At 48.1% G+C, this 17,351-nt stretch overlaps 1 protein-coding gene and 1 long non-coding RNA gene across 6 annotated transcripts in view; one reads left to right on the top strand and one right to left on the bottom strand.

Moving 5' to 3' along the window:
* Window positions 1-17,351, top strand: part of CABLES1 (Cdk5 and Abl enzyme substrate 1) — a 155,160-nt gene that overhangs the window by 73,596 nt on the left and 64,213 nt on the right. For 3 of the 4 annotated variants that reach the window (XM_058438563.1, XM_032152652.2, XM_032152653.2), the window contains exons 2-3: window positions 11,548-11,619; window positions 17,144-17,236. In XM_058438563.1, coding sequence (XP_058294546.1) covers window positions 17,208-17,236 — 29 coding nt within the window. In that variant the 5' untranslated portion in view covers window positions 11,548-11,619; window positions 17,144-17,207. Of the gene's footprint in view, window positions 1-10,302; window positions 10,327-11,547; window positions 11,620-17,143; window positions 17,237-17,351 lie in introns of those variants that run through there. The other variant, XM_058438562.1, reaches the window with a different exon arrangement.
* On the bottom strand, window positions 4,606-7,583 carry LOC131383465 (uncharacterized). 2 transcript variants are annotated; one of them, XR_009213504.1, is made up of 4 exons: window positions 7,461-7,583; window positions 6,676-6,920; window positions 5,650-5,877; window positions 4,606-5,106 (listed from the first exon to the last, which is right to left on the bottom strand). It is a non-coding gene; the product is annotated as an uncharacterized LOC131383465 (long non-coding RNA). The 2 variants fall into 2 exon arrangements; XR_009213505.1 differs by having other exon boundaries at window positions 5,650-5,856; window positions 6,676-6,923; window positions 7,461-7,536.

The raw sequence follows: 17,351 nt of genomic DNA, 5'->3' as shown, positions 1-17,351 counted from the left end.
GAGCCCTCACAGTGACTGGGGAGGAAGCGAGAGGGCTCCAGCACAGGCCATTGTCAGGCTCGAGGCCCCATCAGACCAAGTGTCAGGCACGGGTTCTGCTCAGCCTCTGTCTAAGGAGGTAACTCTGGCCCTTTGCACCACACCCTTGCTCCCCCATGTAAGCCCTGAAGTGTTCCTGGTCCTGTACCTCCTGTGTTCAGGTGTGAGACTGAAAGGTGCTATGTGTGAACACATGTGTACATACACAAACACACACACACGTTCATTGTGCTGTGATACCAGCCCTAGCCCCGCCGGTCTATATGTGGTCAGCTTGTCCACTTGGCTGTTGGGGTCTCTGTCCGGGTCTTCCTGGAGCCAAGCCTGGCCCTCTGATTGCGAGTCTGTCTCCTGGCTCCTGCTGGGCTCTTTTCCTGGGGCTGGACTTTGCTGGAAGGAATTCTTCCTATGCCTCACTGAGTCCCAGTTCTGTCCTGTCTTGTTGGGCTCTGGGAAAGTGCATGTAGGAAGCCCCTCAGACCCCCTGCCATGGCCTGCCTGTTCCCTCTGTTAGAGGTACTCTCTTCTCCTCTCCCAATTAAAACCTTGGCTCTCCCTGGCTCCCCCATGTACTCCACACCTGGTTTGGCCTCCAGGTGTGGACACACTTCACAGTGTCCTTAAACCATGGGACCAGATGCTGCATTCCCAGCCACCCTCCTTGCCCGGCTCAGGGAAGCCCTTTGCAGAGAACACCTGGATTTGATTCCTTGGAGCGTGACACCCATTCAGAACATAGGTAAGTTGGCCCCAAACTCTTTGGACTTGTATTAGATGCGTAGGGCGCATTTCTGTCCAGGGTGAAGCTGGCTGTTTTATTTCTAGTGGTTTTCCCTTTCCAGTATTCCCTTCCCACCCATATCCTGTCCTGGCTGGGCCCCCACTTGTCTTCCCCACCCACTCCGTGAGTATCCAGTGTGTTCTGGAGCAAGGTCAAAGCTGTTTATCTCATCAGCAACACAAAACCTTTTCAGATCCTGATTTTTTTTTTTTTCAACCAGTACCCAGTACCTGCTTCTCCTGGTTCCACCCTTCTGCGTATTCCATTGTGTGCCCCTACAGCAGCAGGGCAGGGCCCCTCCCTCTGGGACGAGGCCAAGTATGAATTAGAATGCAGCACTGCCACTGAGCCAGCGACCCTGGGCTGGTCGCCTGATGTCCTGATACCCTAAGGCTGTCCAGGGACCCTGGGCAGGTACCTTCATGGTGGCCAGGTGTGCTGTGTCTGCTGCTGTGTTCTGACCTTCCCTCTAGACCCTTTGTCAAAAGAGTTTGAACTTGTTCCCAGGGGGTATCACTGGATCTTCAAGTAGGGACTGACATGAGGGAAAGAATGTTTTTCAAGATTAGCAGGACAGCAGTGGACAGGGTAGACTGGGAGATCTTTGGGGATGAATTTCTGGCCAGTTATTAAATCCTAGCAGCAGGTCCTGTCTGCTCTAAATAGCCCCACATACCAAGGTAACCTCACACCTTGATTTTTCAGGATTTGGCAAGTCTGATGAGAGCCCTTGAAACAAAAGTAAACTCAGGCAAGCCAAGCGCCTTTTGTATTCTCTGTAAACATTTAGAGAGTCACTTTCTTGACCCGCCTGTGAAAATGTAGAAACAGACCTTATTTGAACAAGCTGATTGGCAACTCTGGTGTATTGATTTTAATTTGGTTTTTGCCTGATTCATCAGCTGGAGACTTTAAAACATAGCCAGATTCAAAACCAGTTTCTTGGCCAGGCGTGGTGGCTCACACCAGTAATCCCAACACTTTGGGAGGCCGAGGCGGGCAAATTGCCTGAGGCCAGGAGTTCAAGACCAGCCTGGCCAACATGGTGAAACCGTGTCTCTACTAAAAATACAAAAATTAGTCGGGTATTGTGGCAGGTCCCTGTAATCCCAGCTACTCAGGAGGCTGAGGCAGGAGAATCGCTTGAACCCAGGAGGCAGAGGTTGCAGTGAGCCGAGATCGTGCCACGGCACTCCACCCTGGGAGACAGAGACTCTGTCTAAAAAAATAAAGAAAAAACAGTTTCTTAGCATTTTTTCTAATCTAAAAAAATCTAACCATCCCTCCTTTTCTTCAAGATAATCCTATCTTCCTTCCTTTACAAGAAAAATCCCAGTGACCCCCAGGGGATTTTAAATTCCTTTGGTCTGTATTCTGGGTATGGATCTGGCTTTCAGCATGTTAGTTGAGGCCTAGGGAGGAGGTTTTCCTTCCAAGCCAGCTGTGTGCCCTGTGCTCAGAGGTATGGATGGCATCAGGCTGACTGGTCAAGACCAAATGCTCCTCTAGTCACCCCAGCCTGGTGACCTGGCCTGGCCAGTATGCCACTGTAGTGTCAGACTCTGTGGCTCTCCTCTTGGAGTTCCTCCACGGTCTAACAAGCAGCTGTTGCCAGGTGAGCAGTAAGGGCCATGCTTACTTTCATCAGCACCTTTGCTGCCGGACAAAGCTTTAGATCCGTGGACAACAAAACTAAGCATGTGTCTGATGAATGTGTCCTCAGGCTGAAGGGAAGGCCATTTTGCTTTAAGGGTCTGTGTATCTTCTGTTAAGAGGTAGCAGCTGACTTTTTTTTCTTCATCTGTGAACACGTGTACTAGGGTGAAACAGTTTTGGTGTTTTTTTGTTTTTGTTTATTTATTTATTTATTTTTTGAGATGGAGTCTCACTCTGTTGCCCAGGCTGGAGTGCAGTGGTACGATCTCGGCTCACTGCAAGCTCCGCCTCCACCTCCAGGGGTCATGCCATTCTCCTGCCTCAGCCTCCTGTGTAGCTGGGACTACAGGCGCCCGCCACCATGCCCAGTAATTGTTTTTGTATTTTTAGTAGAGACGGGGTTTCACTGTGTTAGCCAGGATGGTCTTGATCTGACCTCGTGATCCACCCGCCTCGGCCTCCCAAAGTGCTAGGATTACAGGCGTGAGCCACCGCACCTGGCCAACAGTTTGTTTTTTAAGTGAGCGCAGTCTGATTGGACTTCTGCTGGAGGAGCATCTGGAATCTTGGCATTAAAGTTTGCCAACTCACGAACAATGTTATCATCACTTATTTGATGAATGTGAGGAGCAGGCTGATGGTGCTGTGGCAGTCAACAGCTTAAGACGCTGCTAGGGAAATGAAGGAAATAACAGGGTTGATGGAGGGGCATTTTCCTTTAAGAGAGCCTAGTATTTGAAAACCAGCATTTCACAAATGACATACAGATGATAGTACAATTCTTGGGTTTATTTGTTTACTTATTTATTTTTAGAGACAGGGTCTTGCTCTGTCACCCAGGCTAGAGTGCAGTAATGCGATCATAGCTCATTGCAACCTCGACCTCCTGGGTTCAAGCGTGCCTCAGCTTCCTGAGTAGCTCAGACTACCAGTGCATACCATTAAGCGCAGCTGATTTTAATTCTTGGGTTTATACATAGTTTTTCACTTTAGGGCTCCTTTAAGTAGTAGGCTTCCATAGTCAATCAGTTACAAACTACAGATTTGTACCCTACTTTTTAGGACACCTTTTCTGCATGAGCTGAACACCATTTTGAGAGCAAAAGATTATGTCTGTGGTGGGGGCATGGAGGGATGCAGAAGCAGGGGATGGAGGCTTCTGCCCAGAAAGTCAGAGATTCTATAACATTTTGTGAAGGGATTTTCTAGTTGCCTCAAAGGCCAACCCTGCTTTCTAGGCTAATGTGCCCCAAGCCTTTTCTTGCTGGGTCCTGATTGGGCTCCTTGAGGCTTGGTGACTAAGTCGGTAAAGGAGGCTAGGACATACAGGTTCCCAGAGTCTATAAGGTTGAAGTGGGACTTCTTGCCGTCCAGCCCTGACTCCTTCCCCATAACCTCCGTGTCCCGGGGCATTGGGAAGCTGAGGAGGATTTCTGGACTCTGTTGACCAGACTGAGAATGCATGTATTAAAGAGAGAGGCCCTAGGCCAGGCGCGGTGTAATCACAGCTCACACCTGTAATCCCAGCACTTTGGGAGGCCTTGGCGGGTGCATCACCTGAGGTCCGGTGTTCAGGACCAGCCTGGCCAACATGGTGAAACCCCATCTCTACTAAAAGTACAAAAAAATTAGCCGGATGTGGTGGTGTGCGCCTGTAGTCCCAGCTACTTGGGAGGCTCAGGCAGGAGAATTGCTGGAACCCTGGAAGTGGAGGCTGTGGTAAGCCAAGATCACGCCATTGCACTCCAGCCTGGGCAACAAGAGCAAAGCTTCGTCTCAAAAAAAAAAAAAAAAAGACGACTAATAATTGTGTAGAGAAAAGCATTGAATGGAAGGTCAGGTGCTCTCTGGGAAAAGTCCAGGAATACCCACCTACCTGGTGAGGGGAATTTGTTCCTGTATTCAGCCAGCCATGATTGAGTACCTGCTGTTGGCCAAGGATGGTCCCTTCCTAGGAACACACAAGCTGTGACAGCATGGCCCCTCCCAAGCAGCTCGCTTCTAGAGCGTTTCCATTTTGTTTGGGAGAGGGAGGTTGGTCAGTGAGAGAAAGACGTAAGTACCAGAGCAAATAATGACAAGCTTTCGGGTGTCTTGTGACTGTTAATAAGTTGTTTCTATGCTTGGGTTTTTTTGGTCATAATAACTGTCTGGACAGATGTGAAGTAATCATTACCTCAGCTCCTTCCTCACCTGTGTAATTGAGGTATCCACTCTCACCTCTTCCACACCTGTGAAGAGGCAACTGTACCATCCAGTGGCCCAACGTGCAGCCAGGAAGAGGGGTACACTCATAGGGAACACTAGAGCCATTAAGGAAATTGCCTTTTTTTGTGAGCAGAGAGGTGGTTGGCCCAGGTGTTTACCCAAGTCGTTTTCTGCTCTCAGAGCTCATGTTTTGCTCCCAGAGAACAGAGAACTGGTTCTTCACACCCATGTGACGTGCATATATTATACATATCATCCACCTGTTTATACTTGAAAGCCTTTTGGTCTTTTGCTGGCCTCAGTGCTCCAGGCTAACTAGCTGTTTCCTCTTGCTTGTTGAACCTTAAAAGTTCCTCATTCAAGGATAAAGGAGACCACTTATTATCTGGAGGTTGGTTATGATCATTTCCATCCCAAGTTTGCTGATGCAGGAAAGTAAGGTAAATAAGTGGAATGTTAGGAGAAGGTTCTCACCCGCCTTTGGCCTGCGCAGAACACTGGAGCTATTTCAATGGGACTCAACTGTCCTTCTCACTAGAATCCCCCGGGAGTGTCTAAAACCCCATTTATCCAGCCACACCCAGACCGGTAAATCAGAATCTCAAGGTGGGCTCAGGCTTCGGTGATTTTGTTGATCCCTGGGGTTTCTGATGTGCAGACAGCATTGAGAGCATCAGTCTACCCTACTTTCTCATTTCATACTGGAAGCAGACTGAGGCCAAGGGTCACATTCCACGAGGTGGGCTCTTCCTAACTGTCAGGCCAGAGCTTTCCCCTGGGTGCCTACTGCCTCACGTTGTCCTTCGGGCTGAGCTGCTGCCCCAGGTGACTACATAGGGGATTGGCCTTGACCAGCTTGCCCCACCAGACCCCAAGATGACACTGCTGCACCCTCACTGGTTAGCAGGCACAGCAGCAAGGCCCTCACCTGTCTCCCAGCGCTTTCTTCAGGGCAATCTGCTTACCAGGCTCAGGAGAGAGGAGCTCTCAACAGAGTTGAGGAAGGTACCTGGACCACACACAGCTCCATTTTGCCTCTCACTCTCCGGGGTCCTCAGAGTCGCTGCAGATCAGGATGACGACAGAGCATTAGTGAGGAGGGCCTTCGGGATGGTCAGGCCTCTGGGCCTGCGTCCCCTCATCAGTGTGGATGGTTGGCCTCTGTTCCTGGCCTGGAAATAGGTCCAATGACCCTTTTGTGCATAAAAGTCACTTCAGAAATGCTGGCCCTCGGGCCTGCCTCTCCCAGTGCTTTGTCACTCCAGCCATGGGTTCTTCTGTGTACTTTTTTTCCCTTCTCTTCTTCCCCATGTGACCTTTCCTTAAGCTTTCAGAGTAAGTGGACTTATTCTAACAGTACCTTTGTGACCAGCCCTGCGTCCCAGGAGTATACAGTGATTTGCACCCACAGAGGAACTGTTATCCCTTCATGATGAGTGGATTAATTTGGTCCACATAGGAATATCCAGATGTGCAATCGTGTCGTCATGGATTATGACTTACTTGCTTAGCATTCCAAGGATATTGTAAAACAGGCGTGGGTGCTTTCAGGAGGCTGCCTTACGCATGAGCATTAAGCATGAACTCCAAAGTGTGGCCAGTGTGGAAGGATCTAACTTGTAACTGTCAGACAAGTCGAGGAGCCCTGAGTGTACATTCAGTCTGGAGACTAAACATACACACTTCCATCTGATGATGTCAGTGCATAATACTCTTGCTTTGAGCCCTGCCAGTCTCTTACCATATGTCTACTTGGTCAGCCTGCTATTTTGGTCCAAGGCTAAGTATTCTTTGTCAGTCATTAAAATATGCAAAGACCTCTGCTTGTTAAGTCTATAATGATAAGGAGTTTGCATAGTAATGGACTTAATTTATGAGGGAAATTACAGAGTGAAAAGTGGCTGTTTAAGATTGGCCGCCCGCCCTGAGGCTTTTCGTTTATTCCAGGCTTTCTGGGGTTAGAAGGTGAGGGAGAAGGCACCACGACATACCTTGGGAGGATCCAGCAAGGTGTGGGGTGGGGCAGAGATGAGCGCTGCTGAGTGACACTACCAGTTCACAGGGCAACCCTTGAGGCAGGGAACAGGTCCTCATCTTAGGCTGGACGGGCAGGCATCCTTTGCTGTTTGGTGGTACCATAGGATGGTTTCTTTACAGTGACTGGTGGTAGTTCCAAGTTCTCTTCTTTGTCTCAGAATATACCGGTTGGTTCCATTCACAAAGAAGGGAAGTACATCTGCTGAAGTTAAAGGAACAGGTGGGCATTTGGGTGTGGATTTTTTCCCCTTCAAGGAGTCGTCCTGATCAGAAGTGCCCATGCATGCCCTTGCATACCGGCACGTGTGTGTGTGTGTGTGTGTGTGTGTGTGTGTGTGTAGGTCCGTCTGAGTTCAGACTTCTATAACAAAGTACCAAAGACTGGATGGCTTATAAACAATAGAAATGTATTTTCTCGGCCGGGTGTGGTGGCTCATGGCTATAATCCCAGCACTTTGGGAGGCCGAGGCAGGCGGATCACTTGAGACCAGTAGTTCGAGACCTGCCTGGCCAATGTGGCGAAACCCCATCTCTACTAAAAATACAAAAATTAGCTGGGTGTGGTCGCGCGCACCTGTAGTCCCAGCTGCTTGAGAGGCTGAGGCACGAGAATTGATTGAGCCTGGGAGGCAGAGGTTGCAGTGAGCCAAGATTGTGCCACTGCACTCCATCCTGGGTGACAGAGCGAGACTCTGTCTCAGAAAAAATAAATAAAAAGTAAAGAAATGTATTTTCTCACAGGTCTGAAGGCTAGAAGGTCACTATCTGGGTGCAAGCATGGTTGGGGTCAGATGAGGGCTCTTCCAGTTACAGATGACCAACTTCTAGTGTCATCACATGGCAGAAAGGGAGCTAGAGAGCTCTCCGGGGTCCCCTTTACAAGGGCACAAATCCCATTCATGAGGGCTCCACCCTTATGACAAATTACCTCCCACAGACCCCACCGCCTCATACCGTCACAGTGGGGGTTATGATTTCAACACATGAATTTTGAGGGGACAGAGACGTTTAATCTGTAATAATGTGTGTGTGTGAATTCACACCTGTTCAGCTCCTGAGGGGAATTATTGAATGTGCTGGGTTTTAGAAAAACCCTTATAACTGTAAAGAAAGTTATATTCGCATCTGGTTCTTTTCCAAATGAGTCTTTCTCATTTCTGGTGCAGGAAGAGGTGGCTACGGCTTTGTGAGAGGGGAGTTATTGGGTCATGTGCTTTTGTGGATGGGCCTGATTTTCTAGGGTGAAACACGCTGGTGGATGTTGGAGGAGTCTGTGCATCCCGGCAGGGCCTTCTGTGCTGTGGGACTCAGCTGGAGTGTTCTCCACACCACAGCCCTGAAGGATGCAGGGGCTTCAGGGACTGTTAATGGGGCTTCCTGGTGGCTGTCCCATGGATCCCCACGTGACTCTGAGCCCCTGAGGACAGGGGGCAAGCCTGGTTCAGCTGTGTGTTCCCGACAGGGCTCATGGTTACGTTGTTGAGTGAGTGGGGGTGGATGCATGGAGAGGTGAACCTGCCTGGCTGGGCTCTGGGCTCTGCCAGATGCTGCCCAAAGAGCCCACCCAGGGCCTCCCCAGGGCTCCTTAGGGTACCTGAAGGAGGGCAGCCTTCAGCTCTTCCCCTGTACAATCACCTCAGTTGCCTGGGTGCAGGTTGAACAAAACATCAATTGCCTATTTACTGGTCACTTGAAAATGCTGTTCTACAAAGGAAGGCTCAAAGTGTGACAGAATGTGTTGAGATTCTCAGGATCCAAAGCCTATACATTTATCTCTGTCTGTGCAAGTTATCTCTAATGACAATTTAGATGTGCATACTTAATTTAAGTAAATACTTAAATGAGTGTTTTACTTTGGATTTAAAAGCTCAGAGCATCATACAGAGATAAACAGTAAATCTTTTAATCACTGCCTTCTGGCTGTAGGGAGACCTGAGAGCAGTGCAAGGAGACCTGGGGGCCACTAATTTTATAGGTGGCCAACACATCAGTGAGTGTGACTTGTGCTTCTTGGTGCACCCCATTGTGTACGTGCAAAGAGTTAGTTGTGATTTGAAGTGGGTATAGGTGTGGTAGGAACACGTACACATCTTGGGGTGGGCTCAGGCACAAGGCATTTTGGGGTGACCCTGCCACTGGCAAGGCCTTGAGTGGGGGGCAGAGCCTAGAGCTAGGACACTCAGCCTGCTCCTGGTCAGCTGAGCTGGAGTGCAGGTCAGGGTGCAGCCTCAGTGAAGGAAACTGGAGTGTCAATCAAAAGCCCAGTAGCTCCCGTTCATTAAGAACTGCCGTGGGCCTGGGACTTGACATGTGTCCCTTTCTTAGTTAATTGCTGTTTCCCATTTCATAGATGAACAAACTGAGGCTCAAGGATTAAGGAGCTTGCTTTCTTTTCTTTTCTTTTTTTTTCTTTTCCCCCGAGACGGAGTTTCGCTCTTGTTGCCCAGGCTGGAGTGCAGTGGCTCGATCTCAGCTCACTGCAACCTCTGCCTCCTGGGTTCAAGCAGTTCTGCTTCAGCCTCCCGAATAGCTGGGATTACAAGCATGCACCACCACACCCAGCTAATTTTGTATTTTCGGTAGAGATGGGTCACCATGTTGGCCAGACTGGTGTCAAACTCCTGATCTCAGGTGATCCACCCACCTCGGCCTCCCAAAATTCTAGGATTACAGGCGTGAGCCACCACGCCCGGCCAGATTAAGGAGTTTTCTCAGACCCCAAAGCCTTTGGATCCCAGGATTGCAATTTGAGTGTCTGACTCTAGCCCCTAGGTATTCTCCTGTGTAGAATTACACCACCCTGGATGGGTAACATGGGGTTTCTGCCGCTGAGATCTGCAATGGGCAGGTGTGAGTCTCCCCCGGGCCAGACTGGGACTCAGCACCTGGAGAGAGGCTAGGCCCGCTGCTCACCTGCCTGCTTTCCTAGGATTAACTGGGATTTCAGAGGGCTGTGCCTCAACCCATAGCACAGACACTTCAGAGCTCCAGCCGCAGGTGCTGTCACGGGGGCCTAGGCAAGCTCTGTCCCCTGAGTTACAGGGCTGTGCGGGGAAGTCCTGTCTACTCATGAACTGGCTACCTGTAAAATCAGTTCCCCACCTCCTCAGCTCACCTCTGCACTGCTCTCAGGTAAGACTGGTGCCTCCTCCACAGCTCTGGCTGACTCTTGGAAATCTGGCAATATTATGGAAATGGAAATTCACTGTTAGTTAATTGCAGAGTGAAACCACAGTTTCTGTAGAAAGTCCGGTATGTCATGAGCACAGGGGGTGATGTGTGTGCTTGGTTCACACACATTGATGAGTGAGGAGCTGAGAGTGTTCTATGTTCTACTGTTTTACAGTTGGAGAAGAGACAAGGAGGCTGTATGACGAGTATTTTTTTGAGACGGAGTCTCGCTCTGTCGCCAGGCTGGAGTCCAGTGGCACCATCTCAGCTCACTGCAACCTCTGCCTCCTGGGTTCACGCCATTCTCCTGTCTCAGCCTCCCGAGTAGCTGGGACTGCAGGCGCCCGCCACCACGCCTGGCTAATGTTTTGTGTTTTTAGTAAAGACGGGGTTTCACCATGTTGGCCAGGATGGTCTCAAATTCCTGACCTCAGGTGATCAGCCTTCTTCGGCCTCCCAAAGTGCTGGGATTACAGGCGTGAGCCACAGCACACGGCCACAAGTATTTTTTTTTAAAGGATTTGAGTATCAAAAAATTAAGAAAGGTGGAAAATTGATGAAGCTGTTGAAGAATTTGCTACAAAAATTACCTTTCTGATTGTCTTATAAAAGCCAAACAAGTCAAAGGTATCAGAGTAGTTGGTCAGAAAAAGTACACACAAAATTAAAAACAAAAACAAAACAAAAAAACACCAAAAAGTCATTTCATTCTTTGATCATTAGGGCAAAGTAGAACATGGTTATGACTGCATGTTCCTAGGCTATGTTTTGCCAAACGTAGTAAAAAATAGACTTATCTTAATATTTTTAGTTCCGTTTTAAGGAACAACCCAGTCAAACTTTTTCGATCGATCCCCACTCCACCAAATCATTTACTATCAAATGATGGTCTTTGTTCAAGTAGATTTATTTAAAGTTACCACCACCCTACCCTGCTCCTGATACCTGATATTCTTAGTTAACTAGGACCCGTTCTTATTTCAGCCTAGCAAAAGAAACTGGTAGACTAGGGAGGTTTTAGCAGGCAGTTTGCAATTCCTTAGCAGCCCAGAAGAGTTAATGTTTTGCATAATCATGCCACACATTTATTCTTTCTACCCTGTCTGTGAGAAACTCTCCCAAAGGAATAATTTTTTTCTTGTTTCTAGTTGCTTTTGGAATCATGGCCATCCAGGGAGCATAACCTTTTTATTGCATCCTAATGATTTTGAAGTTGTTTTTAATAGGGTTTTAGATTTAATATTTATCAGTTACCGGGTTCAAATCAGTGATAGTGGAATACTTAACAGTATTAGCTAATGCCTTAGAAAAGCTGCACACAGTGCTCAAGTTATCCTATATATTACAAGAGGCACCTTGTCTTTGTGTGTGTGTGTGTGTGTGTCCTTGGGGGAAATGGCAGCATCAAAAGGATCAGTCACTTCCTTAATCATCACAAAGAGGCCCTCTAACCAGGGAGAATGCTCAGGATTCAGCCAGCAAGATGGGCCTGGCGTGCAGGGTGGGAACATGGCAGCCTCTTAGAGACAGCTTTTGTCTGATCTTTTCTTAATGGACTTCATGTTTTTGTTTTGGGGCAGTTTTAGATTTACAGAAATGTCTGATCAGTTCTGCAATGCAGTTTTAACTCCCAGATTTTTTCCTTCTTTCTGCAGACGGCGCCTCATCTCCCAGAGATCTTCCTTGGAGACCCTGGAAGATATTGAGGAGAACGCCCCTCTCCGGAGGTAATTTTCTGTTTCATTTATGTATATGCAAACAGTACACCATGACAGCCAGAGATTGATTTTGGTTTTGTAACTTCTTGATCTATAGAATTAAATTTAAAAATATAACTATCTGAACTCCAGGGACTATGGGACATCTCCTAGTGTCCAACCCACCTCTGAGGACCATTAGAACTAGACAACATTAAATCCAATTAGGTGTTGGAATAGCCCAGTTTGCGTGCTTTTCTTTCCGTGGCTCCTCTTCATTTTGTAAACTGCTGCTTAATGGAAAAAGAGCCCAGCATTGTCCTGGCCCGTCCCCCAGGTTCAGTCACACAGTAGGTATAGTCCTGGACTTCATTCTCAGCAGGAGGGGCAACAAGAACTCCTCAGGAGGTGACCACGATGTCGCTCCCTGGCTAGTTGCTGGGAAGCCCAATTAGGATAATTGTGAGTGCTCACTGGGGTCTGAAAGTGTTCTGTTTCTCCCTCGGGATTAGAAAAGTGCTTGCAAAAGACATCTTTTTGGGTGACAGCCATTGCTGAGCTGTGCTGTGCTGTGCTGTGCCAGTGACTGACAGGTTCCTCTCCTCTAACCCAGCTAGGCCCTTATGGAGGAGAGTGCACTCAGGTACTGCACCCCCTTCCATCCTCACTGCAGCCCTGAGCTGGGTGGGGCAGCATGTGGGAGTGAGCCAGGAAGATGGGGCGCAGGGGCTTCCCGGGGAACGCAGGGCAGGCGGCAGCAGGGAAGGCATCGGGCGGAGGTGAGCTCCTGTGGACTTGCATCAGCTCCTGCTCGAACCTGCATCTGCACCGTGCGTGCCTTGGCCAGGCCAGGATTTGGGAGCACCTGGCTCTTCCTTCTTAGCCTGGCAGGGTGCTGCTGTGGAGGGCGGCCTCCCCCTGGATCTGGCTCTTTCCCCACCTGAAGCTTCACTCCCAGGGCAGAGCCCGTGTCTACAGGCTCCACCTGCATGAAGAGCGGAGGGCAGAGTGAGCACAGACAGCCTGGGGTCAGAGGGGAAGTGTCCGGCGACTGTGAATTTTGTCGCTGACGTCATCCCAAAGAGAAAGGGCTGAACAGTCCCATCTCCACTTTTGGAGTCTTTTTCAAAGCGTGGGTAACCTCCAGGCAACTCCTAGGATGTGTGGTATGTGGCTGTGTGGCAAACACGGCCTGGGAACAAGTGTTACTCTGTGAGGAGCAGTTAAGTGGGAGAAGGCCATTTCCCTGCAGGAGTCATACAGAAAGCTACACTGAAAGTCAAATGAGGGGGCTGGCCTTGGTCCATGTACTCAGCGAGCAAGGAGGAGAGGTGTTCGCAGGTGCACTGAGTGGCTTTGGTGTTAGAGTGAGTGATGTCGCGATCTGACCGAGGTTCTCCCTCACTCCTGCCACAAATGGGAAAATCCATGAATAACATTGAGAAGCCCCTGGAGTTTCGAGAGGCTACTAGAAGCCATGGTCCTTGGAACAACGTGGCCACTGTGAGCTGAAGGAAACCAGGCGACTCGGGGTACAGGCTACAAAGGGCTCTTCCCTCTTCAGGAATTCCCAGGCAGGGCTGTTGAGCCTCGGGATGCAGTGTCCTTGAGTCTTGAGGTGTCGAGGAGAGGCCAGAGGAGGACGTGGGTTCTGTGTTCCTGGTTGGTGTGCTGTCACCCCTGTTCACGGAATCCACCCAGACTGGTCCTCAGCCTTGTGGTAGCACAAATGAGTGCAGTAAAAATGCTTGTCGGCCTCAACTGTGACTTCTACCAGCTCTCACAGAATACTGCACTAAACCTCAAATCTTGTTATTATAAAATTTTAAGAATGTCAGAAATCAAAAGAGTTTTAGAAATCAAGTGTTTATTCCACTAAGGGACGTTTTTTTAATTTAAAAAAATTCTCAGCCGGGTGCAGTGGCTCACACCTATAATCCTAGCACTTGGGGAGATGGAGGCAGGAAGATCGCTTAGTCCAGGAGTTCAAGACCAGCCTGGGCAATGTAGTGAGACCCCCATGTCTGCAATCAATCAGTCAACACAAAAATACATAAATAAATAAGGTTCTCATATTGGCTGGGTACAGTGGCTCACACCTGTAACCCCAGCACTTTGAGAGGTTGAGGCAGAGGGGTTGCTTGAGGTTAGGAGTTTGAGATCATCCTGGGCAAGGTAGTGAGACCCCATCTCTACAAAAAAAAAAAAAAAAAAATTAACCAGGCACATGGATGTGCACCTGTAGTTCCAGCTACTCGGGAGGCTGAGGCGACAGGATCGCTTGAGCCCAGGAGTTGAAGACTTAAGTGAGCTATGCTCAACACTGCACTCTAGCCTGGAGTTTCTTAAAAAAGAAAACTTAAAAAAAAGAGAACTTTAAAAGCATAACTGTTTTCATATTTACTTAGAAATTCACTTATTCCTAGGAGTTATATTAGCATGATGTAGAAGAAGAGACATTAGTTTGAGAGCCTGGGAACCTGAGTTCTTAGCCTGACTCTAACTGGGTATGTAGCATTAGACATTGACTTAGTGTCTCTGGGGCCTCAGTTTTCCCATCTATAAAATGGGAAGACCAATTGGCTGATTGCTGAAGCCTTCTCTGGTCTGTGAAATGGTAACACAAATAATGATGCCGAAATATTTTGGGAACTGTAGGGGTGGAAGGCTATTAGCCCAACTTGCTTTTAAGCTTAGCAGAAGAACAAATGGCTCCAAGGCATCTATTAGACCTTTTGCATAATTAAGTGTATCCTGTAATCAGTGCTAACAAGAAAGAGCTAATCTTTCATTAAATTAGTTTTTAATTTAATTCTATGCTAATTTAATTTTGCATCACTTAAAATGTATGTTTTTAAATGGATGTTTACACGCCGTTGCAGGCGGCTTTGAAATTAATTCATTCCTTGCTTAACCTGGCACAACCTGAGCGCCCGGTATTCCAGTTCCTTGGCAATTGTTGCCAACGCCACAATTCTCCTAAAGCATTTCTTAGATTCCCTGGTGATTTGGTTGAATGCTTAAGAGAAAAAAAAAGCAAGACAACAAACAGCTTGCTTAATGAAGGGCTAGATTAGTAGGGTGTATGTGCAGTTAGAATTGGGTGCTGATATGGAAAAAAAGATCTTTGTTAAGTTACCCTGTTAAAAGTCCTACTTTCCTCTAGCACATCATGGTTTGTTAGTGGATTTCCTGTATCTACCTGTAACTCCAAGAACTGAGCATGTGTCATGAGAGGACTTGGACTGAGAAGTTTTGCACCTGCCTAGTGGTTACCTGGTGTCCAAAAATAAGGAGTTAAGCTGTCTCTACTAGTTGTCAAGAAAAACCTCTATTTGTTTGCAGCAGACGTGGCCGCCATCAGCACCTGCCCTGGTTTTCCAGACTGTCTGGGTGGATGAATGCTGGTGGCCGCAGCTGTTAAAGTGATCACGGCCTCACCTCCTTCCTTTGCTGGTACAGGCGGCCACCTGTGGCCCTTTTGTGGATTTCCACTTCCAGAAGAAGGCTGAGGAATCTGGGGCCCCTTTTTCTGCAGAGAGCAGCTCAGGCCATCCTTCCTCTGTGCTGGCATCAGTCCCAGCTTCCTGCAGCTGGGAGGTGGGAGGAAGGAGCCAGAGTTTGCTGAGGTGGCAGGATCTGCGAGCCGCCTGAACCCGCACACTGTCTAGCTCTTGGCCTGCTGCCCTCAGATTGACTGGCCCAGGAAGCTCTGCTCCTGGGAAAGGAAGCCAGGGAAGTGATATAAGGATGCTTCTGAACCCTTGGCCCTATCCAGAAACCACTTTATGCTTTCAGGGATTCTCCTCTTTCCAGTGACTCCATGTTTCAAGAACCTTCTTTGCGTGTGTGTGTGACAGGTGGGAACTTTGGTGGCCTGCAGATTCGAGCAGTCATTCTGGAGGAAGAAATGAGGCCGTTTGGAGTTCTGTATCTGCTCCCAGAGAGCAAAAGGCAGAGTGAGGCCCTATCTCCTTGAACCTTAGCCAATTAAATCTGGGCATAGTGGGCCAGGCGCAGTGGCTCACACCTATAATCCTAGCACTTTGGGAGGCTGAGGTGGGAGGATTTTGAGGCTGCAGTGAGCTATGATGGCACCACTGCATCCCAGCCTGGGCGATAGAGCAAGGCCTTGTCTTTATTTTTAAAAAATTTAAAAATCTGGGTTTGGAGGCCTGGAATTGGGTGGGGGAGTATCAATCCCATCCCCACTCTAACCCCTCCTGAAAGCCACAGGAAGCATCTACTAAATGTCCTCAAACAGGGCTCTGCAAGCCTTTAAAAGAATCTTTCTTTCTTTCTTTTTTTTTTTTTTTTTCCCAGAGTCTCACTCTGTCGCCCAGGCTGGAGTGCAGTGGCACGATCTTGGTTCACTGCAACCTTGGCCTCCCGGGTTCGTGCGATTCTCCTTCCTCAGCCTCCCGAGTAGCTGGGATTACAGGCACCTGCCACCACGCCAGGCTGATATTTGTATTTTTAGTAGAGACAGGGTTTCACCATATTGGCCAGGCTGGTCTGGAACCTCCTGACCTCAGTTGATCCGCCCTCCTCGGCCTCCCAAAGTGCTGCCATTACAGGCGTGAGCCACCACGCCCAGCCCAGAATCTTTCTTTAGAGTCAAGAATCAGGTCACAGGCACCCACGTCCCATGGCAGGAGCTGGCTCCTGTGGCCAGGTCAGAAAGGTTTTTCAGTAGCAAAACCCAAAATCGAAAAGTCACAGCCCCTTTTATCTAGAATAAACTTGAGACTCTTGTTTGTTGAGCATTTTGCTTTTCTGTTGTTGTGATTGTGGTTTTGTAACTTAAAATTTGCCACGTGGAAAACACTACACACAAATAAGGTCTCCTTGGCCTATGGTCTATTTTGCCAGTCCTATAGTACAGGCAAATGTTGTATACTCCAGCAAAATAAAAATTAAAAAAAAACTTGAATCCAAGCCATTTTAGTTCAACAAATGTTTATTTAAAATTTATCTTAAAACAAAACAAAAACAGCAACTAGCTGGGTCTCTGATTTCTCATTCAGTGTAAAGCTGTGACCTCCCAGCCATAGCGGGTCAAGTTGAAACTTAAGGCAGCTGTCCAGGTAATTCAGGCCAAAATCTTGTTACAGAAGTAAAATGATTCAGGCTCGTTTTTGAACTGAATTTTCCGGTGTTTCCCTACCCCCTTTAAATGTACAGTTTTTGGTTCCCTTCCCCTTCGTTGATACAGGAGGATTCTTTTTAAGATGACAGTAAAGAATAATGTCTTTGGAATCTGCATAGGTTTTTTTGCTTTTTTTTTTAATGTAGGGGACAATATTCTTGATTAGTTGGCTTTTTAAAGACCCATGTAAAATAATAACAATATTATCAAGAAGTTGTCTATTATTGGGCCTTTTTTAAGCTTCCTTGCTTCCAGCCGTGTTGTCTTCATTATCCTCGCAGACTCCTGCCTGCTTTGGGGTGACTCAAGCCATTTGTCTGGTCCTTCCTTCCTGCCTTTATGTGGAGACATCTCAGCTGTCCAGCAGGCAACTGACTGTGTTTTTGAAATGACTTTATTTTTCAGATGTCGAACTCTCTCAGGTTCACCCAGACCAAAGAATTTTAAGAAGATTCATTTTATCAAGAACATGCGGCAACACGATACCAGGAATGGCAGGTACTACATTCACGCAAAAGCGGCTGCCAGCAGCAGTGGGTGGAGACAGGAATGGGAGGAGGGGACAGTTTTAGTGGCCAAAACTCAGCAAACGCAAGCCCACACTTTTAAGATG

Source organism: Hylobates moloch, unplaced genomic scaffold (genome assembly GCF_009828535.3).
Source record: "Hylobates moloch isolate HMO894 unplaced genomic scaffold, HMol_V3 SCAFFOLD_5, whole genome shotgun sequence".
NCBI classification, from domain to species: Eukaryota; Metazoa; Chordata; class Mammalia; order Primates; family Hylobatidae; genus Hylobates; species Hylobates moloch.
The sequence above is the reverse complement of the archived record's forward strand: the minus strand, read 5'-3'. Positions and strand labels throughout refer to the sequence as shown.